The sequence below is a fragment of the Protopterus annectens genome, chromosome 8.part0 (assembly GCF_019279795.1).
Source record: "Protopterus annectens isolate FY-2018-M chromosome 8.part0, PAN1.0, whole genome shotgun sequence".
NCBI classification, from domain to species: domain Eukaryota; kingdom Metazoa; phylum Chordata; order Ceratodontiformes; family Protopteridae; genus Protopterus; species Protopterus annectens.
The window spans coordinates 1400925779-1400951114 of record NC_056741.1 but is presented as its reverse complement, the minus strand read 5'-3'; the positions used below and the strand labels follow the sequence as shown (position 1 = coordinate 1400951114).

General features: G+C 43.6%; 1 protein-coding gene across 1 annotated transcript in view; it reads left to right on the top strand.

Moving 5' to 3' along the window:
• The window catches only part of PPP2R1B (protein phosphatase 2 scaffold subunit Abeta), a 1373270-nt gene that overhangs the window by 541763 nt on the left and 806171 nt on the right, over positions 1 to 25336 (top strand). Inside the window, exon 7 of the mRNA XM_044080997.1 lies at positions 14750 to 14864. Within this exon, the coding sequence (XP_043936932.1) occupies positions 14750 to 14864 (115 nt within the window). The remainder of the gene's footprint in view (positions 1 to 14749; positions 14865 to 25336) is intronic.

Sequence of the window (25336 nt, the reverse complement as noted above, 5' to 3'; positions counted from 1 at the left end):
CTCACCAGAACGTTCCATCTGAGTAGGTAACTTCATTTGTCTGCAACTGACCCACCCTCCTTCCCCCGGACCTATGGTTTGCTAGTTACGAGCCTGTGTATATCTTGTTCAGCCATCACCCTGGCAAAATGATAAGGGATAATAGGTTATAGAAACTGCCTATTGCCTTCTCTGGCAAACTCGATCTGAGGGTTACAAAGAGGTAGGGTATTATGGGTAAGGGGGAGGAGCTTGGAGCTCTGATCTGTAAGCTTGGAAAGCTGCCGGCTATGATCTGAATCGGATCCGATACCCACAGGTTGCAGACAAATGAAGTTACCTACTCAGATGAAACGTTATGGAGAGTGCATAACTTCTTTTTATGCACCTAGACAAAGATCACTTGTTTGCCGCATGTGCCTCTACTACCTCGGCAAAGGCTTTCTTTGAATTCCATTAGATGTTCTTTGTCTCACATTGCTGCAGTCATAAACTGTGGGTAGTCCGCTGTCCTCGGTCGGCCCGAATACCAGAGTTAGGCTGGCGTCGGTCATGGCGCCCGGAGCTGACGTCAGTACGTAGTAGTACTAAAGCGCATGACCGACGTCATATCCTCAGTCTTTCTTGCCGCGTGGTCCGAAGCAGAAGCAGCGTTTGCAAGTGCCGTTCGGCGTTCTGAAATTTTCAATTATCGAGTTTCAGACCGAAGACCAAGTTGGGCTAAGTACCCCATTGGGGAAAATTTTTGTCTTTTCTTGCCTCAGTTAATCCGGATGTCAGAAAAAGTTAATAATTGTATTTCTTGTGGGAAACGGATACCTCATAGGGACTATCATTCTCTCTCTATTCCTTGCTTGGGGCCTGAACACGACGTAGTCGGGTGTCGCTTTTGCGCTAGATTTAATAAGCGCACCATTAAACGAAGATTAGACTGTGCCAGGCTTGTTTTCAGTAAGCGGTGTAACTACAACATGCCGTCGGATCCTCCTAGGGTTTTATTCCCGTCTATTCCTAGTGCCAAAGAAAGGAAACACTTGGAGGCCAATTCTGGATTTATCCATTCTCAATACCTACCTAAACATTCCAAAGTTCAAGATGTTAACATTACAACAACTTCTGCCTATGCTAGGCAAAGATCACTGGATGGTAACCCTGGATCTCGGAGGCCTATCTTCACATTCCTATCAGGCCCAGCTGCAGGAGATTCCTGCGTTTTCGGGCTGGTACTTCTCATTATCAGTTCTCTGCATTGCCCTTTGGTTTATCTACTGCGCCCAGGGTGTTCACAAAAGTTCTGGCTCCTGTAATAGCTTTCTTCAGACAGAGGGGAATACAAATTTATCCTTATCTGGACGATTGCCTGATTCTTGCTCAAGACAAAGACAAGTTACTTCAACATCTGCAGTATGTGATGGCAGTTTTAAGGTGCCTAGGGTATTCTGTGAATGAAATAAAGTCCAGTCTAGTACCCTCTCAGGACATGTGCTTTCTGGGTGTGAGACTGAATACAGCTTCTCAGATGGCTTTTCTGACCCCGGACAAACAAAGAACTCTTCACGTATACTTCCAGCAGTTATCAGTACTGTCCAGGCTGACTGCAAGGACAGTCCTTCAAGCCTTGGGGTTCATGGCATCTTGCATTCTAGTACTTCCCAATGCCAAACTGCATATGAGGAAGCTACAATGGTATCTCAAAACTGTATGGACTCAACACTGCCACGATTTGGACACTGTCATTCGGATAATACCTTGCATCCAGAAGGAATTCTTGTGGTGGGCTCAGGAATGTCACCTAAACAAGGGACTCCCAGTGACCCGACCAGAGGCGAGTCAGATCATAACGACGGATGCCTCGGACTTGGCTTGGGGAGCACACTTCAATGGGAAATGGATTCAAGACACGTGGCCTACCAGACTACAGCATTTACATATCAACATGAAGGAGATGTTAGCAGTCCAATTTGCCCTGATGGCCTTCAAGGACTTACTTCAACCAGGACAGGTGTTGATTCGAACAGACAACACAACAGTCATGTGGTACATCAACAAGCAGGGGGGAACCCATTCTTACCCTCTTTGCAGACAAGCAATGATATTGTGGGAGACTGCTCTGAGTTTACACATCACTCTTCAAGCAAGGTTTCTGCCAGGAGCACAGAACTCCCTAGCAGATGTAGTGAGCAGACAAATTGTGGATCCCCACGAGTAGAAATTGGATCCTCAGGTATTCCAACAGTTGACAGTGGCTTGGGGAACTCCAGACATAGATCTGTTTGCTTCTCCACTAAATTTCCAACTACCAAAATTTTGCACAAAGATGTTTCACCCAAAAGCTTGGAAAGTGGATGCTCTATCTTTCAATTGGAACAACCTTCACGTTTATGCTTTCCCTCCTCTGCCTCTCCTTCCCAAGGTACTCTTGAAAGTCAGGAGGGACAAGCCTTGCATGATTCTAATAGCACCAGATTGGCCACGTCAGCACTGGTATCCTCTGCTGAGGAGTTTAATTCAGGAGCCTCCTTGGCCTTTGCCACAGATTCCTCACTTGTTGTCCCAGTCGAGCAATCATTTGCTCAATGTCAGGGTGCAGTCCTTGCACCTAACAGCCTGGCGTATTCTGTTTTAGAGCCGGTGGGGTCTCAGCTTCCTCAACAGGTTTTAGATGTCATTTTGGAAGCCAGGCGGCCCAGTACTAGAAAAGTTTATGCTGATAAATGGAGGAGATTTTTTCTTTGGAGCACAGCAAAAGGCTTTGATGTCTCCGTTCCTAATTTGAGTTTTACGCTACAATACCTTACTGAATTACTGGACAAAGGTTTGTCATTTTCCTCTGTGAAGGTTCATGCAGCAGCCATTTCTGCTCACTATGATTGTGACCCTCCTTTATTTTCTCATCCTTTGGTTAAGCAATTTCTTAGAGGGGCAAAAAATATAAGACCCCCACGTAGAGCTTTTGTGTTGGAAAAGCTTACTTTACCTCCTTTCGAATCTGCAGCTACGTCTGAGCTGAAGTTTTTGTCTTGGAAAACTGCTTTTTTGTTGGCCATTACCTCTGCTAGGAGGGTCTCTGAATTGCAGGCACTCATGGCAGTTGAACCTTTTCTGGTATTCCATAAGGTAGGGTGTCTTTGCGTACTAATCCTACTTTTATGCCTAAAGTGATTTCTAATGTGGCCTTGAACCAGTCTATTCATTTGCCTACTTTTTATGCTGATCCCCAAAATAAGGGGGAAAAAATCTTGCATTCTTTGGACATTCACAGGCAGCTACGTTATTATTTGAGCAGAACTAAAGAGTTCAGGCAGACTCAACAGTTATTTATTTCTTTTGCTTTGGCTTCTCAAGGGAAAGCTGTTTCAAAGCAAACTATTTCTAAACGGATTGGTCATTGTATTGCTTTTTGTTATTCTCATCATGGGAAGACTGTTCCTGCTGGGATCAGATCTCATTCCACTAGGGCTACTGCCACATCTACTGCCTTTTTGAGGGGGGTAGCTACTAAGGATATTTTGGAAGCAGCTACTTGGAGTTCAGTACACGTTACCATCTCCCTCTTTATTCCAAGTCTAGGGCTGGGTTTGCCACTGCAGTTTTACAGGGCATGTTATCCGCTCCTAATGCTTTTTAGTTTGCCAGCCTCCCTTTTCCTTTGCTTTGGGATTCTACCCACAGGTTATGACTGCAGCAGTGTGAGACGAAGAACATAGTTCAGTTTTGTACCTACCATAAATGTAGATGTTCGAGGATCCACATTGCTGCAGTCCTATTTTCCCTCCCTCCTTCCCCTCTATTGTTTGGGGTTGCTGTTTTTTCCTTTGGGATAATTGTTATCTTCTCACTTGTGGTTGTTGGTTATTTACTATTTTGGCTCTGGCCTTTCCTTTTTAAGGCCTTCTGACATCTGGGGCAAGAAAGACTGAGGATATGACGTCGGTCATGCGCTTTAGTACTACTACGCACTGGCGTCAGCCCGGGCCATGACCGACGCCAGCCTAACTCTTTGGTATTCGGGCCGACCGAGGACAGCGGACTACCCACAGGTTATGACTGCAGCAATGTGGATCCTCTAACATCTACATTTATGGTAGGTACAAAACTGTACTTTTCTTTTACTGACAAAGCTGCAGTTACTACCATCTTACTCCATCTCTAGATGCTGCTCAATGCCAGAAGTCTAAACCTCAAGATGCACGCCCTCGAAGCCCTTCTCAGTATGGAGAACATCGATGTCTGTGCAGTGACTAAAACCTGGTTCAAGGCTCCTGAGAGCACCCCAGCACTATCAGGTTTTACCTCATATGCTTTCCGGCCCCAAAACTTGGACCGAACCACAAAAGGAGGGGGAGTATCCATATTCATCAAAGATACCCACACCTCCAGGTTAGTGGCAACGCACAAAGCATCGGAGACCATCCAGGTGCAACTAACCATAGGCAAAACTGCCTTACAAGTTTGTAGCATGCTACAGACCACCCTCTCAAGCTCAGGAACCCCACACAGCCTTCCTGAAGACACTAGAGAGCATGAATGTCTCTCCAAATACCATCATATTGGGAGACTTGAACTACCCAAACATAGACTGGGAACATTACTCAAGCCCCAACACCCTAGCCCAAAGGTTCCTAGAATTCATAAACTCAAATGCAATGGAACAACTGGTCACCATTCCCACAAGAGGAGACAATATACTAGACCTGGTCATCACAAACATGGGGACAAAATGCTCCACACCGGAAGTGTATCCCTCTTTGGTAAGATCAGACCATAAATTAATCTCTCTGGAAGTCCACATCCCGCCCCCACCCCCTGCACAAAAGACCACAGTGAAGAACTTCTCAAAAGCCAACTTCACACTTCTTAAGACTGAAATGGTATCCTTCAAGGCCCCTGGGCCAGTGGAAAACACAACCCACACTGCTGAATCCTTTGCAAATGCCTTCTACGGGCACCTTCAAGAATGCATGGATCATGCAATCCCAAATAAAACCAAGACCCATTCCCCCAAAGGCAGGCGCCCGGTCTGGTGGACCCCAGCCATAAACAAACTCTACAACAGGAGGAGGAAGCTACTACATGACAGAGCAAAATCCCTAAAAGGGAAGGCATCTCTGATCAGTACTAGCAAAAAACTACGATCACTCATAAAATCATCCAAGGCCAACTTTGAGAGAAAAATCGCAAAAGACACAAAAGACAATCACAAGGCCTTCTTTAGCTATGTTAGAAACCTGGGTGGAAACTCCCAGATATGCTCAGTTAGTCCAAAATTATACAAAATACACTGAACCCACGGACATTGCCAACATTCTGGCAGACAGGTTCAGTGCAAATTTCTCCTCCCCCCAAAAGGAGAAATAACTTTCCCAGCAGAGTGTAGCCTCCCTAACATCTCAGATGCCCAGGTGAGAGACGCCCTCTCTAAAGCTAAAAACACAGCATCAATGGGACCGGATGGTGTCCCGGGCTGTGTGCTACATGAACTCCAAGAGGAACTAAACCCACACATAAGGCTGCTGTTTAATCTTAGCCTTACTACAGGATACGTATCCAAAGAGTGGCGTACGGCGACAGTGGTACCACTTCACAAAGGCGGTGCTTCTACAGACCCTGGAAATTACCGCCCCATAAGCTTGACGAGCCTGGTCTGCAAAGCTATGGAGAGGATCATTATGGAACTCCTAAACAAAGACATTGGGGACCTACAGACATTGGATCCTACCCAATTTGGCTTTGTCAAAGGCAGATCCTGCCTTTTGAACTTGATCGACTTTTTTGAAACAGTCACTAAGGCCATTGATGAGGGTAAGGCAGTTCACACAGCCTACCTTGACCTTGCAAAAGCCTTTGACACAATACCCCACTCAGGCATCATAGACAAACTCACCAGCTTAAATGTAAACCCGTATGTCACAAGATGGGGTTGCAAACTGGCTCAAGGACAGAACCCACAGGGTCAGAGTTGCTGGAGCTATGTCAGACTCTAAGCCAGTCACAAGCGGTGTCCCACAGGGCTCATTCCTGGGACCCCTCTTGTTCGGCATTTATTTTTCCGAGGTACAGGCAAACATAGGAGGATTGTGGCTGACAAAGTTCGCAGATGACTGCAAACTGGGCGCCATAATTGATACTCCAGCTGACACGAACATCCTTCAGAGAGGCCTCATAGAAATGGATAATTGGTGCCAGAGCCATGGCCTTAAGCTGAATGCAAAAAAATGTAGTCATACCCTTTGGGAAAAACAAGGTACCCACAGATTACCATAGGTGGTAATCCATTAAGTACGGAAGAGGTAATTGGGGACCTTGGGACCCAGGTTGACAGTAACCTCTCATTTGACACTCACATTGCCAAAGTGGTTAGGAAGACCTTCTATTGCCCACCTTATGAAGGGTTTCACATTTAGATCGAGAGGTCATTGTGCCCCTGTAGTCTTCTCTTATCAGGCCAATGACTGAGTACAATGCCCCATTTGGGATGTATCTTACCCGTCACCTGCAGCAGTTGGAAAGACCCCAAAAGTTCCTTACCAAGAGGATAAAAGGGTCTTAAACATATGTCATATGCTGCCCGACTGAAAAAACTCCAGCTCTATTCAGTCGCATACCGCCTACTCAGAGGTGATCTGTGCCTGACGTACAAGGCCATGTCCAATCCGGAATTAATGGACATGCTCCACCTCAGTAAATCCAAATCCATCAGAGCCACGAGAGCAAGAGACTTAAACCTCAACACAGAAATAAATAGGACGTGCTGGAGGGACAGATTCATAACCCAGAGGCTCCCTACACTCTGGAACAGAATCCCAATCCATGTTAGGCAGAGCCCCTCACCGACTCTATTCAAGAGAAATCTTGACGAGTGGATGGGAGATCGTAGGTTTACCCCGGGGGTCATCTCTGTGTCACTATTAGACAGAGGCACAGTAAACTAAACCCTAAAAGGGCATAGTATTCTCATCCTAAGGGGTGGTGAAAGCCACACACTCTGGCTAGGCTTATAAATGCCCTAGGGCAGATAGCCTAGTACGAACCTATGAACAGTCCTGCCACATGACATCCTTTGGGTGTTGTCCAGTACACGCCGCAGCACAATTTACCTCAGTGCTCCTGCATTTTCACTTTGGTATAGGCACTGTCTGTACGTCAAGGGTGTACTTTATTTTTCTTGACTTTTTCAGCATATGCAACCTTTTCATCAAATTCTCTCAGCAGTTTCCTGGTGCCTTAGTTAGGCTAATTTCTTCAGCCTGTCTTTCTGCATTTCTTAACTGTAATTTAACAGTACCCATGTTCTTTGTGTTTCACTGTTGCATTCATTACATTTGAGTTATTCTGCTGGCAGGTTGCCCTCAGTCGGCCTGAATTCCAAAGTCTTGGGTCCTGCGTCGGTTGCTGTCACCCCTTCCCTGACGTCAGGTCATCATGGGTATAAAAGATGCAGCCGACGCCATTTTATTCAGTCTGTCTTGCCGTGCGGTGCCCAAAGCAGAAGCAGTTCACAAGTGCCGGTTGGCAAACTCCTGAGATTTTCATGTTCGAGTATCATATCCGAAGTCTTCATTAAAAGCCAAGTACCCCATTGGGAAAACTTTTTTCTTGCTCCAGACTGATGTCAGAAAAAGTTAATTGTATTTCTTGTGGGAAGCAAATATCTCATAAGGACTTTCATTCTTACTGTATTCCTTGCCTAGGCCCTGACCACGACGTTACTAGTTGTCGGTTTTGTGCTCGATTTAACCAATGCACTAAAGCGCCGGTACGATTTTTCATTAAGCTATTTTGGACAAAGATTTAATTATACAATGTCGGATAGCCATCAAACTACCAGAGTTCACAAAAAAACGCAAAGAAAAAGGCAGCCGAGGTCCAAAACTGACAAAGCTTCTCCTAAGCGAATTGCCGGTTCTCAGTGAGGTGCTTTTGCAGCCCCTGACACCCGCTACTTGAGTCGCAGGCCCCTACCGACTCCCATGTGGAGTCGGCCAGGCCGCAGGAAACTCAATGTATTGGACCCTCGATTATTCCCACAGATGGGTCCGGAGCAGCTGAGCAGGCATCTGTTTCTGATTATGTATTTAGACCTAAACAGTTGTATATTATACCGACTTCAAAGACTAAAACACCTTTAAAGACAAAGAAGCAAGTTCACCAGCCACAAGGACAAGCCTCCATGACCAAAAAACAGATGCTCAAAATGGCTGAAGACTTAATTACCTTGATCAGGGGTTCCCATCCCCCTTCTGATAAGAGGCCTAGGCAAGAAACAGACTGAGTTTTCAGATCAGGTTTCCATTTCTTCTGGTTACTCTTCTGATCTGGAATATTCTTTTCTCCCTATGAGGATTCTGATGCTGAAGAATCACTTCCTTCAGCTTCACCTCCTGAGGACTACTCTCTTGGGGAAACCTTGCATACCATGAGGGAGCACTTCACTGGGAGAGCCAAGACTTTTCAGAATCTAAGAAAAGGCTCAGACTTACTTTTACTTCCTCAACACAGGCCTCTAGCTATTCCACCTGTTGGACATTGTAGATGTGTTCTCAAGAGTCCAGTCTGACCCCTGACTCTTTACCTCCGGCTCCTGTTAAGCCAGACAGATACTACGGGGTCCCTGACTCTCATAAATTCCTTTTCAAAAACTTTACTGCAGACCCAGAAACTATTTCTCAGGGTTCAAAAGGGGTCAAGGCTTGTACTGCAAAAAACCCTACCCCCTCTAACAGGGATTCTAGGGCTCTGGATAGATGGGGAAAAAAGATTTACACATCTACTACTTTGGCTATAAGGGCATTAAATTGCCAGTTTCATATGCTCAAATATCAGCAATATATCAAGACACTGCTTAAACAGAAAATGATGGCAAATTCTGAATGTGCAGAAAATAAAGAAATGCAGGATTTATAGCATGCAGCTGAAAAAGTTGGAAAGCATACTTTGCAGTGTGGTTTTGATTCTCTGGAGGCCCCCTGCAGGGCCGCTGTTGCGGGTTCTGTCAGTGAGGCATACTTGGTTAAAAGAACAAAATCTGCCTGACCATGTTAAAGCAAAATTAGATGCTCCTTTATAACAGGATACCTTGTTTGGTGTTAAGGCAGAAGAGGTGTTTAAGTGGAAGACAAAGCTAAATCTATGCAAACGGTCAAGGATTTCTTATAGGTACAGCCACCTAGATTTAGCAGACATTGGCCTACAAAGAATTGGTCCTTTCCAGTTTGACAGACCTCAAAGGGGCAGATCCAGACTCCCTGGAGGCAGATCACAGCCACAAGAATCCTACAGGTCTAAGCAGTGGAGTGCTCCTACATCCAAAGGTGGAGAGGACAAATCACAATCATACAGGAAACTGTCCCAAAGGCTTCCCCCTGCCTGAACCAAGCACTTATCTTCTGGCAGCACCCTTGGGGGGGGGGGGGGGGACTAGCACTTTTTTCTCAAAATTGGCACATTATATAACCAGGACAAATGGGTTCTAGACAGTGTCTCAAGGCTACAAGCTTCATTTCCATACCCTACCAAGGGCAAACGGTTGGCCAGACCTGCCAAAAAATCAATGGGCAGAGGCTCAAAAACAAGTCGCAGCTCTCATGGACATATGAGGGCTGTTCAAGTGCCTCGGCAAGAGCAGGGACAAGGATTTTACTCGACTGTTCTTGGTACCCAGAAAGGATCAAGCATGGAGACCAGTACTGGACCTATCTATTTTAAACACTTTCCTGGATATACCACAATTCAAGATGTTAACCTTACAGCAGCTTCTGCTCATGTTGGGCAGCAAGGCTTGGCTCGTGACTTCAGACCTAAAAGAGGCATACCTGCATGTCCCAATCAGACAAACCTGCAGAAGATACCTCAAGATTCAAGGCTGGCTCAAAGCATTACCAATTCTCTGCACTGCCCTTTGGCTTATCTACTGCGCCCAGGGTCTTCACAAAGTGCCTTGCACCAGTAATTGCTTACTGCAGACAGAGGAATACAAATATATCCTTACTTGGACGACTGCTTAATACAAGCAGAGAACAAGGACATTCTGCTACAGCATCTGACGTTTGTGATAAGACGTTTAACATGCCTAGGGTACACAGTCAACAAAAAGAAATCAAAACTAGTACTCTCTCGAGATAATATTCCTGGGTGCAAGCTTAAATAAGCTTCCCAGATGGCTTATCTCACTCCAGACAAAGGCAACTGACTACCTATTTCAAGGAAACGGCAACAAAGGCCCAGTTATCTGCAAGAAAAATTCTGCAGGCTTTGGGCTTCATGGCATCCTGCATCTTACTAATTCCATATGCAAGACTGCATATGAGGAAAATTCAGTGGTACCTAAAGTGTTTGGACGCAACATTGCCACAGTCTGGAAACAGTGTTAGTTTCTTTTGGCTTTTCTCGGTTAGGGGTCGCCACATCGGAACTCCGGTCCGCTAATGATTGGCAGTAGATTATGACATGCTGGCTTGCCGGGCCTAATGCACAACCTTCAACGAAGGAACGCCCTTTCACGCATGTCGCCACACAGAAGATGCTCTGAGAATCGAACTGGCAACGTCTTAACTGAGGCGACAACGCTACCCGCAGCACCACCAACGCAGTCCAGTCTGGAAACAATGATTACTCTAATTCCCTGCCTGCAACAGGAGTTTCGATGGTGGGCAAAGGCTCGTCACCAAAACAAGGGGCAGCCATTCTCACTACCCCCAGCCAGGCAGAGCCTAACGATGGATGCATCAGATTATGCCTGGGGGGCACACATGGCAGGACGAGGCATTCAGGGCACCTGGTCCACAAACCAAAAGCATCTACATAGTCAAAAAGAGATGCTAGCTGTTAAAAATGCCCTGACAGCCTTCAAGGATCTACTTCATCTGGGACAACTACTGATAAAGATGGACAACACCATGGTCATGTGGTACATTAACAAGCATGGGGGCACTCACTTATCCCCTGTGCAGACTAGCCATGGCTTTATGGGACACAGCATTGACTTACCAAGTTCATCTGCAGGCACAATTCCTGCCAGGAAAGGAAAACACTCTGGCATAGGAACTAAGCAGAAACCTCATGGATCCCCACGAGTGGCACCTGGATCCACAAGTCTTCAGCATAACAAAGAAATGGGGACGCCTGGACATCTGTTTGCCTCCCCTCAAAACAATCAACTAAAAAGATTCTGCACAAGGACTTATCACAGACAAGCTTGGAAAGTGGACGCCTTATCTTTCAACTGGACAAACCTATCAGTATATGCCTTTCCTCCACTACCTCTCTTCCCCAAGGTACTCCTAAAGGTCAGGCAGGAGAAACCAAAAATGATTCTTATTGCCCTAAACTGGCCACGCCAGTACTGGTATCCGATCTTAAGGAACTTGTCCCAATGCCCAGCCTGGACGTTACCTCAGATACCTCATCTACAGTCCCAGCAAAACAATCAGATTCTGCACAGCCAACTCAGGACCCTAAACCTGGCAGCATGGCAGATGATGTAGCCATACAAACCACACCTCTCAGTAAAGCTGTGATGGATGTCATTTTAGAAGCCAGAAGGCCTAGTACTAGGAAAATCCTATGCTGGGAAATGGAAGAGATTTTGCGCTTGGAACCAAGCACGAGGAACTGATACAGCTGTCCCAAATATTCCACAGATTTTGCAATACTTAACTGAGATGCTGGACAAAGGCCTATCTTTCTCATCAATTAAAATCCATGCCGCTGCCATTTCGGCTCATTACAATACAGAGCCACCACTCTTTTCTCATCCTTTATTAAGGCAGTACCAAAAACTTAAGGCCTCCAAGGAGAATGCCAATACCTGCATGGGACCTCAATTATGTCTTGGAAAAACTCACCTTACCTCCTTTTGAGCCAGCTGCTACTGCAGATATAAAATTCTTATCTTGGAAAACAGCTTTGCTCCTAGCAATAAACGTCTGCAAGACGAGTTTCAGAGCTACAGGCTCTCATGGCCGTGGAACCCTTAAACATTTTTTATCCAGACAGGGTCTCTCTGAGAACAAACCCTACATGTATGCCTAAGGTGGTATCCAGTGTAGCTCTTAACCAAACTATTCATTTGCCAACCTTTTATCCAAATCCACAGAACAAGGGGGAGAAAATTCTGCATTCTTTGGACGTACACAGACAACTTAGATTTTACTTGGACAAAACTAAAGTTTTCAGAAAGACAGAACAATTATTAGTGGCATATGCCACAGCATCACAAGGAAAGGCCATCTCCAAGCAGACTATTTCAAAGTGGATAGGTCACTGCATTCGTTTCTGCTACTCGCAGCATGGCAAACCAGTGCCTAAGGGCATTAGGCCACATTCAATCAGAGCTGCAGCCACTTCTGCAGCCTTTCTCAGGGGATTACCAACCAAAGACATTTTAAAGGCTGCTACTTGGAGTTCAGTGCATACCTTTACAAAACATTACAATCTGCCTCTTTACTCTAAATCCAGGGCAGGCTTTGCCACTGCAGTTCTGCAGGGCCTCATAGGCGCTCCTAATGCTGTTTAGCTCCAGTCCCCCAACCATAGCTTTGGGACTCAACCCAGATGTAATGACTGCAACAGTGAAACACGAAGAACATAGTACAGTTGTGTACACTTACCATAAATGTAGATGTTCGAGTGTATTCACTGTTGCAGTCCAGGTTACCCACCCGCCATCCCCCTTATTTTTGCTGGAACTTATCTTTACTTTAATCTATACAGCCTAGGTGGTCTATTTGCTTATAGATGAAGGTAAAGCTTATTTCTGGTGCATGTATGTTTTATTTACATAAATTTAGCCTACCCTTTTGGGGGCACCTGACATCTGGGGCAAGAAAAACTGAATAAAATGACGTCTGCTGCATCTTTTATACCCCTGACGACCTGATGCAGGACCCAAGACTTTGGAATTCAGGCCGACTGAGGGCAACCTGCCAGCAGGATAACACAAATGTAATGACTACAAGAGTGAATACACTCGAACATCTACATTTATGGTAAGTGTACACAACTGTACTTTCTCCATCCCAGTGTTTCTTTTCTCTCACTGCTGACTTCTCTGTATTCTTCTTTTAAAGCACTTCTCTCTTCTGTCTTTGCCTCAGCTGGTGCTTCCAAAGAACAACTCCTCCCTTCTCTCAGTAAAAATACCACTTTGAATTTTCCTTGGAAACTGAGCTTTGACCTAATGGAAGTATGTGTTTGTTAACTGGAATAAAACACTGATTCAAATGGACCATTTTCAGGCTCACCTTTGGTGTAAAAGTTATTCAAAGTACAAGCCTATACATATTGTCCCAAACAATTACGTGCAGCATGGAGAAAGAAATAAAGCAGTATGACTTGAATAAAATTGTGATGCAGTAGTATTTAACTTCTAACATTGGATAGGTTTGATAAGTCTTTACAGGAAGGGTTGTGGACTAGCGGAACAAGTTGCCTGACTGGGTGGTGATCAGCAGATACAGGGAGTCATTCAGGAAGGCTTGAGATGAATGTAGAAGAAAGGTTTGGGGATAGTTTGGCAAGGTACATCTGATCAGTCAGTAACTGGCAGTGTTATTTCCCCAGTGCTCTTTTTATTTATTTTACTTTCCTCATGTGAGTTTTCTGTTTGACTTTAATGCACAATCATACTGTGTGGCTAGTATGCTCACCTTTGTAAGGTGTTTGTCCTTCCTATAGCTGTGTTAGGGTGGGGAGAATTTTCCCAAATTTGGGGTATGCAAGGAGCTTTCCTCTAGGGAAAAAGTGATGGCGGTTTGCTTACTAATTTGGAGAGGTGATTCTAGATCCTTCTAATTAGATTTTAATTTGCATAGTATGAGTTGTGAACCATATTATAATGTATTCATTGGTTTGCTATCTAGACTTCACAGACCAGTAGTTTTCTGCTGTGGGTGGATGTCTCTGTGTGTGCACGTGTACATATGCACACAGTACTGCTTATAGTTTAACCGTGTGTACAGGAGCCATTGTTGCAACCCTTAGTATTGTAGGTGTCGTTAGTGTGATGTCTCCCACTGTAAATGGCAGGTGGGCAGGTTTGCATGCTTTTTGTGTTGCTGCTGAATATGCAGTGTTAACTTGTTTGTAAGGCAAACACCTTAACCATTAGGCCACCCTCCCAACCAGTGTTTTATACGTTTTCATTTGCTAAACTGAGCAAGTGTTGATCTGTAAAGTGCCATGGCAAAAACTGAATCCAGCTATAAAGCAGGAATTTTTGGGTACTGCGCTTGCTAAGTAATTTTGTGGGTGCTGATTGAATCCCACCCCAAACTTTTTTCTTCTCTACTTACTCCAAAATTACTTTTTCTGCATATTTAACCATGCGGTCTAGGGAGGAGACAGCAGGCATGCTTTCTGTTTGTAGAAGGGAATCGTGTTCATTGTTTCAGTGACTTGGTTCAGAAATTGCTTTCAAGTTTGCAGGAAACATCTTGCTCATTCCCACATGTGGGACTAAGGTGCTGTTAAGATTTAATGCTTGTAACAGATGCTCTTATAAAATCTGAATTGTCAGCAATAAAATGTGCAGAGGCAGAACTATCTGCTTGTGATACTCTTATTTGTAGATTTTTTGTCAAACTTGCGCCTTTCTGCCATGAAGTATTTTTATTATGGTTTTATTGCTGTCAGCATGTTTGTCTAAGTGGTCTGGTGGGGAGAACACTGAGAAAAATTGTACTGTTAGTGTACTAAGTCTAGATGGGAAGGCATGCCTACAGTGTTTTTCTGTAGTGGCATTTTCTATATGTTGTTTTTCTCTCACTTTCAGCTTCAGAAAGCTGTGGGCCCAGAAATCACAAAGAACGATTTAGTTCCTGCTTTCCAGAATTTGTTGAAAGACTGTGAAGCAGAGGTCAGGGCTGCTTCTGCAAACAAAGTTAAAGGTCAGTTCTATTTTCAAGTCAACATTTATAACTTGTACTACTTTACAGAACACAGTTATTTAACACTGGTGCAATTGTTTAGTAGCCATGTATTTAATTTACATACAAGCATCACCTGTATTTGATTTTTCTCTTTCAGGCAGTTGTATACATGTATATGGTTCTGCATTGTGGAGTTTCTTTCATGTTGCTGTCCACACTTTTTATTTATTCTATACTTATAAAAGACTGTATCTCTTTATATTTAAAAAAAAAAAAAAAAAAAAAGGTACAAATATTGACCGCATTCCAGTATTTTTTTAGCGCGCATGTGGGAACAAGGCTGTGTAGATTCATATGTAAGCTGTGGCTTTATAATGTTAAACTATATAGACATAGACTTGTACTGCAAAACAGCTCTCTTGACACGTAGAGAGAGAGATTGTCATGCTGTTTAAGGCTTTTACTACTTGGGTCTTCAGAAAGAGTTGTGGTAAATAGTAAATTGTAATGATTGTGCATACCCACCTTGACTTTTGTTCCCTGTAAGGACCAGCGTAGTATTGCATCTTGAATGTTTTAAAGTTAGTAACAGTGGATGCGAGACCACCATGGAGGAGGTATGCATTTTTCATTGCTCTCCTCACTTACCTGAGTAAACCACTGGTTGCTCTGTTTATGCCTTGCATGCGCTGAGTTACGTGCCGTTTGTCATCAGACTGCAGTGGGACCTGGTTAAAGAGGTCACTGAGTCTGCCCTGGGGTCCATGTCAGCAGAAGAGCAGGTCTTTTCCCTTATGGCCACCCTAACTTAGATGTTCAACACTTTAATGAGGCTCCTGTCTCATGCTACTGAAGGTGCTTCTAAGGCAGCTGGCACAGGTGTTGCCATCAGACATCATGCTTGGCTCTGGCTTTGTGCATTCTCTGACCCCTTAAAGGTGTCGTTTGCGAATTCCCCCTTCGGTTCAACTGTCTTTGGTGAGACTATTCACAACACCCTAGTCTAGAGTGAGAAAGACTGGTAGAACTTGTCTGCTGTCTGGATTCGCTTCTCAACCCCGCAATGATCCTTTTCCCCTGAATCAGCGTGGGGTGAGGAATATGCGGTTTTGAAAGTCTCAGGGTCTTTCTCACTATGCTCATGACTTGCCTTCCACCAGAGGCAGGCGGGAGATACGATCGATGCCGCCCTCGTGGCAGAGGGGGTCTGAGGGAACCAAGTCTCTGGATTCTTTCCTGGACAGACCCTTGCAGTAACCCTGAAGGGTTGCCCGACTGCTAATCTCTGGAGGCAGTCGGAGGATGTCTGTCTCCACCCAACAGCCTGGGAGTCCATCACAGACTATCATTGGGTGTTGCAGATTGTCCAGAGGATATTCAGTCCCCTTCCTTCAGACTCCAGTCTCTCTCTCAAACAACTCCCAGACATCCCACCCATGCAAACGGGAGGAGGTGTCAATGGAAATTTCCAAGCTGCTTGAAAAGCGAGTTATCCAGCCTGTCCCCCCCCAGACCAGTCCGTATAAGGCATCTATTCCAGGTTTTTTTTGTGCTAAAGAAACCAAACACCCCATGCAGGAGGTTCCTTGAAGAAAGTGTGCAAGAGGAGGCACAAACTCTCCTTTGGAGACTCTCACGGAAGGCACTGACTTTGAGGGAGAAGGATCCCTTCGATCACAATCTGTCTCATTTGGAGGTATCCTGGAAATCCTCAAATAGAATGATGATTGGTCTTTCCAAGCTCTTCCTCCTCCTGATGAGTCAGTATTCCTGGATGCTTTTGGGGCTGGCCCATCTACGTCTTGGGTGACCCCCCCCCCCCCAAGCAGAAGAACTTGATCTAGTTTCCCCCGGGCTTTGAAGGAACCCGACACTAAGTCCATACCCAGATGCTCAGATAAAATTTTAACTCAGACGGAACCAACTGGAGTAAAGGGTGTCCTCGATGCCATAGTTGTGGTGGCAGCCCCTAAGAAGGAGCTAGCTGAGCATAGCTGCTCTGTCCATCCACCGAACAGGGAGTCCAGAACGACTGTCAGATTTGGAAAGCACATTTATGCCTCGGCTACATTCACACTGAGGTCATTAATTTACCTGCCACATTTTACTTGCTTACAGAGAGATTTGATCAAGGAGCTGGCAAGCACTGTCCTGCAGTCCATGTCTGCGGAGTATCTCAAGGTTTCTCTTCAGTTGGCTACTCTGTTGCCAAATCATCAATGAAACTGATTTACCACACAGCGGAGGATGCCTCACGAGCAGCTGGTTCAGGCATTGCAGTCAGGATGCATGGCTGGATGAAGTTATGCAACTTTGTGGAACCCTTCAAGGTGTCCTTCTTTTTTTTTTTTTATGGCTCCTCCATGTTCGCGCCATCAGTGAAAGCTACACACTTAACCACAGCAAGCAGAAAGGAAAGACCTGGTCTGCCATTGGAATCAAGTTTTCTACCACTCAGTGTTGTTTTTCTAGGAATCGGCAAGATAGTAAGAAACTGTGGTTCTGGAAATCTCTGGGACCTATTTAGGACTTGCGTGAGAATACTTCCTCCAGGGTAGAGGAGGTTTCAGTGGGTGCCTCTGCCCCAGAGTCAGAGGGGGTCCGCAGAACTGGGCTTAAGAGAATTCTTCTCTTACAGGCCCTATCAGCACTCGTGAAGCCCTGCCCAGCTGTCTATCTCTGGAGGCAGTCAGGGGTCATGTTTCCCTGCACCTGGAAGCCTGGAGAAATCTCTCAAACTATGCATGGGTGATAAGTATAATATCCAGAGGTTAGTACATTCCATTTTTCCTTCCACCTTGTGTCATAAGGAAGAAATTCTTGATGTTCCACCCAGTCAGAAAGGAGTACACAGCTCAAAAGGTTCAAAAGCTGCTACAAAGGAGTCATCCTGGAGGTCCCACCTGAACAAATAGGATTCGGAACTTCCATTTCTTTTTAGTCCCAAAGAAAACAGTGGACCTGAGACCAGTTTTGTATCTAAGCAATCTGAGTCAGTATGTAAAGAAGTCCAAAGTTCCGAATGATTGATTCAGTCCTTCCTGCCTCTTCTGTGCAAGGATGATTGGATGTGCTCTGCAGATCTCCAGGATGCGTACTATCAACAAAATAGGTGCTGCAGGAGACACCTGTCCTTTCGGGTAGGAGTCAATCGATACCATTTGAGAGCGCTGTCCTTTGGTCTTACCACAGTCTCTAGTGTGTTCATCAATTGCATGGCAGTTGTGGCAGCTCTCAAGAGACTCAAAGGATTCCAGGAATTTCCCTGTCTCTACGATTGGCTTCTCACCACCCATGTCAGGTATCAGCTTCTACAAGCCAGGGATTACTTGCTTCAGATCTCCCAACTCCCTAGGCTTTACGATGTACCTTGCCAAATCGAAGCTAACTCCTGTACAGACATTGGAATTAATAGGAACTCAACTGGATACGAAGATTCAAGTGGCATCACTGCCTCTTCATCGCACCACATCATTGCGCAATCGAGTGCAGGACATGTACCGTCTTTTCTGTTCACTGCAACAAAACTAGTGTTACAAGCTCTTGGTCAGTGCCAGCTGCCATTCTTCTAGTTCCTTTAGCCAGATTCTTTATGCAAATTCATCAGTGGGCACTAGCAGTTCAGTGGTCCATTCTTTATCAGCCTCTATCCTTTCCTTAAAACTTGCTCCCATATGCAAATGTCATGTTTGCTGGTGGACCCAGTCAGACTCTCTCTTTCTGGGCAGACCTTTTCCTCTCTGCATAGCCATAGTGACCACGGATGCTTCCTTACTGGGGTGCGCATTCATGGGAAAGATGGTCGAAGGCACGTGGTCGCCCTTGGAGACCAACTTGCATGTCAGTATCTTAGAGGTGAGTGCAGTTCTAATGCTGCAAGCTTTTCAGAAAGTTCTCCCTCCAGGGACTATAGAGTCCATACAGACAACATATCAATAGTCTGGTACCTCAACAAACAAGGAGTGTACCTGTTCCTACACATTGTGCAGAGGCGCCATGAGAGTCTGGGAATGTGCAATCTCTTCAGACTGCTTTCTTATTGTAGCACACATACCGGGGAAAACAATGCACTGGCAAACTCAGCAGGTCCATTTTGATTCCCCTTGAGTGGTCCCTCAATCAGTTGCAAATATATTCAGCCGCTGGAGGCCAACCTTGATATTGACCTATTTCTCTCTTCCCCTCAACAAGTGCAACAAATACTTTTGTCTGATCCCCCAGGTCTCCTGTATGCATATCCCCATGGTCTCTCCCATTCCAAAGTTCCTACAGAAATCAAGAAGGCTGAAGAGCTCAGTCATCCTCATTGCCCTCTTCTGGCCTCGACAGGTTTGGTTCTCTCTCCTATGATCTCACTTGAAAATATCCTCCGAGGATACTGGAGCCCACTCAGGATCTCTTGGCTCACCCATCAGGAATTCAGCATCTACCTCTTTATGCCTTCAAACTGACCACATGGTTTCTTCACTTCCAGTGATTGTAAGATGGTCCAGGCTCACTCCCCAGTTTGTGATATTATCTTGGCCTCCCAGAAGGCCTCCATCAAGAAAGTCTACAGAAGCAAGTGGAAAAGAATTTCCCTGTGGGCTTCCAGTAAGAATATTGATTCCCTTTTCAGCACCTACTTCAGACGTTCTTCTTTTTCTCATTACTCTCGAAGGAAGGGGCTATTTTTTTCTACTATTAAACGTCAATTAGCAGCCATATCTAAATTCTGTGCTGGTACTAAATCATTTTCTCTGACCTCTTCCAAACTATGTAAACCTTTCATGAAGGTAATTTTCTTCTTTAGACCTCCAGTAAAGGATCTCTCTCCTCCTTGGGATCTAACTGTGATCTTTCATGGTTTAACTCAAAAACTCTGAACTGGCAGACAAATGCGACAGTTTCTTTCTTGAAAAACAATCCTGGTAGCGGTTACTTCAGCAAAAAGAATTTCTGAACTCCAGGCCTTATCTGTTAGGCCTTACATTTTTTTCCGTAAGGATAGGACATCTCTACAGACCATCCCTTCCTTTTTGCCTAAAGTTGCCACTGAGAATAAACCAGTCCATAAAATTACCATTTTTCTTTCCAAACTTTTCAAATAAGGGTGAATGTATACTACTCCTTCCTGATCACAGGCAATTATGTTTTTATCTTCACAGAACGAAACGGTACAGGAAGTCTGATCAGGTGTTTGTGTCCCTTTCCCCTAACTGCTTGGGTCAGGCAGTATCCAAAATTAATAACACAAAAACCACTCCTAGACTCCACAAAAGCAACCAAAAAAATTGTAAGTTCCACTTATTTTCAGTTATACCCCACACCCAAGGCCTGGAATGGTTTGAAAAAATGCTTACTGAATTCAACATGTTGAGTGCGGATGAGTATAGGGTTGTCCTGGAATGTATGGAATTGGTTCTTAAATACAATTTTCTATATTTTCAGGGTGATACCTACCATCAATTGGACGGTGTAGCAATGGGTTCGGCATGTGCCCAAATCTATGCCAATATTATGTTGTACTGGGAACTTGTATATGTTTTTGGTTCACGGTTTAAACAACAAATAAAATATTTTCGTTTTTGGACGATATCTTCATTATTTGGGATGGGACGGACAAAGGAATCATGGATTTTATTGAATATTTAAATAGTACTACCAATTTCCTCCAATTTACTTTTAAATATGACAAGGATGAGGTCCGTTATTTAGATGTTATGATTAATAGAGAAGACAAAAAAGGGGTACAAATCCAGGATTTATAGAAAGAAGTGTTTAACTCTACTTGCACTATCAGAGTGACCATCCATTGTTCTTGAAAAAGAACATTGTAAAAGGTCAGATGATTAGGGTCTCAAGAATGGTAACTAATACCAATGAGTTTAAGGAAGAGATGGAAGTTGTACACAATTTATTTAAATAGAGGTTACCCTAACAGGATGATTCAGAATATTAAAAAGGAAGTTATTAGGAACCGTGGTACCAAATATGGTCCACTATTGTCATATGAAGGAGATTTGAGTGCATATTCACTAAACATTAAGAAACATCTTTCGAGAACTTTAAGAGGTTGACGGGGTTACAGCTAATACATTGGAAATACCACGATTAGCTTTAACATTCTGATGTAGGTTGATTGAAAAAATGTATTAATGGAATTTTGAATATATTCAGTAGAATGACAAATAAGACAACAATTTTCCAACAACCCCTTAGGTTTAGTTATAGGAGGAACATGAACCTAAAAACATCCTTGAGAAGAAGAGGGATAATAAGGATGGAGGGGCACAGAGTAAAATAGGTACCCACAAGTGTGGTAGATGTGCGCAGTGTCCATTTATAGCTGGAGAAAAAGAATTATCCTGGGAATTGGTTTTAGATTGAAAAGTTATAGTTATTCCAGGTGCTATACCAAAGGAGTGGTATACCTCGCATATTGTAAAACTTGCTGGGCCTATTATGCGGGGAAAACAGGAATTTAAGAACCCGAATCTATGAACATACAATAGACATTAACAATAAGAATGAAAATAATGCACTTTTCAGGCATACACTAAAATGTAAAAACACAAATATAAAATTTTGGGTGTTAGAAGTGAAGGAAAGGGAGAGGGGTAGAGATTGGGAGACTTTTTTTAGAATATCGTGAAATATGGCAAATTAGATTGGATTAATGCTCTTATTTGGGCACGAATGACCATATTTCTCTAAAGCCTGCCTTGAAAATATTGGCATTGGATCCCAAATAATTTTTAAATGTATTCATTTATGCACTTATAACCAAAATATACTTACGAATAAATTTTATAATTCAAATTATTTATAATTAAAATAAAATATTCTGTTTTATTTTTTTTTCTTTTTATACAGTATTTAAACTATTCATTTTATAGGTATTTATTTATATGCACATTTTGCACTTTTTAGTCTGTAGGGATATTTATATTTATTACATCCCTTATATCTATTTGTATTTAAGGCTAACATATTTCTTAAGTATATTAATGTTTTTTAAGATTTACCCAATTTGTACAACCAGTACAGAGCTTTTGTTTAGAATATATGACATGACACTATTTAATTTGAAGTGTATTGTATTTATAGTGTATTTTGGGACTAAATGGTTATACTATTGTGATGAAGTGCTTTGATTTATTGCCATGACAATTTATTGATTGCTAGCCACAATTCAATGTTATTTAAGCAGTTGGAAATGGATCACTGTTGATTCAGAGGAAGTCTCGTGATATGAGACAAAAGCGCACTAAATCTGGTTATTTTGTATTTGTTTTATCTACGTTTTGGATTAATTAAACCTTTATATTTTCAATTGATGGGTGATATTTCTTGATTATTATTGGGAATTTGGCGGAGGACAAACTTTATAGTGCTGGTCAGCGGAACTTACAATTTTTTAGTATCCAAAATTACTCTGGCCAGGTGGAATCCTGATTTGTATCTCACTGATATTCTCAAAAATGTTTAGAGTTGCTTTGTCCTCCTAGAGCGCACTCCACTAGATTTATGGTTACTTCCTCTGCTTTCTCAAGAACTTCCATTGATATATGCGCCGCAGCCACTTGGTCAAAAGCTCATACCTTTTGTGTTACACATTACAAAGTAAACGTTTCCAGAAGCAGAGCTTCCTTTGGTTCGAAAGTGCTCTGGCATGCCCTTCCTTGAGGGCCTTCTGAAAGTTATGTAGCTGGGGAGACTGACCCATTCGTGAGGAAGAATGAGAAGGAGAACATCAGATTCAGAAGTTAAGTATTTACTGGGAAGGCCATCCATTGGACCAGTAATCAGGGAGCCTCAGTCCTCACCACTGGCAACAGTGGGGGGCATTCACTGGGAGGATAACAGGTGTACACACAGTATTTCCAGAGGCAGCTCTCTGCATCAAGTGAGCACACAGAGACCACAGTCAGTCTGGGGCTGGTTTCTTCCTCTTTCTCCTGAACCCCAGTAAGACTACCCACTGGCACAGCTGCAAAGTTGAGATCTCTGCTGAGTAACCAAGCCAAGACTTCCAGCACCCTCTCTGTCCAACCAGTGCTTTGTGTCCCTGCCCAAGTAGCTGACACTCGCACTCTTTGAGGTTTGATTTACACACACGCACATGCACACACACACACACACACACACACACACACACACACATACACGTGCGCACGCCTGGGAAAGGCTCGCACAGGTTTACTTGCTATGCCCACTTCTGCCCAGACTAGAAGGTAGTTTCTACTGCCACCAGTCAACTCTTTATCAGGTACTTTACAGCCCTTAAAGGGCGTCCAATCTTGCTGTGTAATATTAACACACACAGTAGTTTGACCAAGAGCAAGGCTATTAGGAGTGGTCCTACTGTTACCTAATAAATATGCAAGTACTCTTAAAACTTAAATCTCTGTACACAGATCAACCAGAATGAAATGTTTAAAAAGAACAAGACAATACTAAATGTATATTCATTGACAGAGTTCAAAGCCACAGGAAATATTTAAAACTTTGCAGGACAGTCTCAAAAAAATAGCTAAACTAAGCTTCACTATATTTTTGACTGTATCTAGAAATTATTGTTCCCTGGTAAATTACTATTAGAGCAAGGCAGATGTGTGGTAAATGGGTCTTGTTGTTAGGTCTGACAGAATACAGAATGCACTGTCTCACTAAGATAGGATCGCGGTCTAATGGTTAAGGTGTTTGCCTTATAAACACAAGGTGCAGGGTTTGAGTCTCACAAGGGATAATTGGCTAGGCTTAAAATGGCTCGCAAGGGTAATTAGCCTAGTACTAATTTATGAACCTATAATATCTAAAATATTGCTGCTGGGGTAGCTTCCAGAATGACGTCACTTGTCATCTGACCCTAGTTCCCAGACAAAACAACCGTTGATGGCACCTGGTAGCATTAGCATCTACCTGTAAAAATACATAAAGGCTTTGCTCACATCTTTGGCAGTTGCTGGAAGTTATAAAAAAATGCATTCCTTCATGCTTTCAAGACTAGTAATTAGTTCACTCCAAAGACTACAGAAAGCCTCCTAGTACAGACCTTGCGTCTCTAACTGCATTGAAATCTCTGAGAACTTTTGTGGCCTAGTCTGTAAGGTAATGTAATTTCAGATATTTTACTAAAGTTTGCTGGCCTGAGGTTTAACCTCCTGTATTCCAGTTTCCACTGTTAGAATATATACATTTAAACAGTTACAATAGTGAATGTACATTTCTGTTCTATTCCAGTAGGGCACACTGTGGTTACATGTCAAACAGCACTTTGCAAATACCTTTTCAATGCACACATCTGTACAAGCAGTTTCACATACACATGACATACAGTTCAAATGCATTTGTAACACAAGCATCTTATATAAATCATTTCAGTATTCACCTGTGGCATGTAATTGCTAGCTGTGCTGGTAGTACCTCCTTTTGTCACACTTGTCATAACTTGGCATCTGTGTTGTCCATTTTCATTCACGGCATGTTTAGCCATTGTCCCTCTAAGGAGGGAACAATCTTGGGTGCAGGGTTATAGCTCACTAATTCTGGTAGTAATCCTCACTATGAAGTGTATGGGGGGGCATGCAGTCTCAGGGGAAGGGTAGAGTCCCTACAGTCTATAGTCTCCTCCACCCAGGGGACAGAATAGGGAGATAAATGTTTTTCATTGCCAGGATGTCTAGTCTAACCTCCCCAGTGTATGGGGATTTAGCAGTGGAGATGCAAAAAGTGCTGGTCAGCTGAGTCGTCCAAGAGGTACCAACAGACCAGTGAGAATGTGGGATCTGTTCTCGATTCTGTGGTTCCGAAGAAAAATAGACTTCGGACCCGGTGTCTATCTTGGCAGATTGAATCATTCTGTCAAGCAGACCAAATTCCATGTGGTCACAATACAGTCCATTCTACCTCTTAGGAGGAAGGCTGTCTGGATGTGTTCTATTGATCTCTAGAATGCATACCATAAAGATAGAGGGTCACTCCAGGAGGTTCCTGTACTTTCAGTTGGGGACCATTCATTATCGGATGTTCTTTGCGTTTCAATGTTGCAGTCATTACATTTGGGTAATCTGCTGGCAGGTTGCCTTCAGTCGGCCTGAATTGTCTTGGGTCATGCGTCGGTTGCTGTCTTCTCTTCCATGATGTCAGGTCGTCAGCGGTATAAAACAAGCAGCCAATGCCATTTTCTTCAGTCTTTCTTGCCGCGCGGTGCCTGAAGCAGAAGCATTTCGCAAGTGCCGGTCAGCCGACTCCTGAAATATTCAAGTTGGAGTTTCAGAACTGAAGTCTTCACTAAAGCTAAGTACCCCATTGGGGAAACTATTTTCTTGCTCCATACCAATGTCAGAAAAAGTTAATAATTGTATTACTTGTGGGAAGCAAGTACCTCGTAAGTATTTCCATTTATATTGTATTCCTTGCCTAGGCCCTGATCACAACGTGCCTGTCTGTCAGTTTTTGCCTCAGAGTATTTTGGAAATGGATTTAACTACCCAGAAATGTCGTCG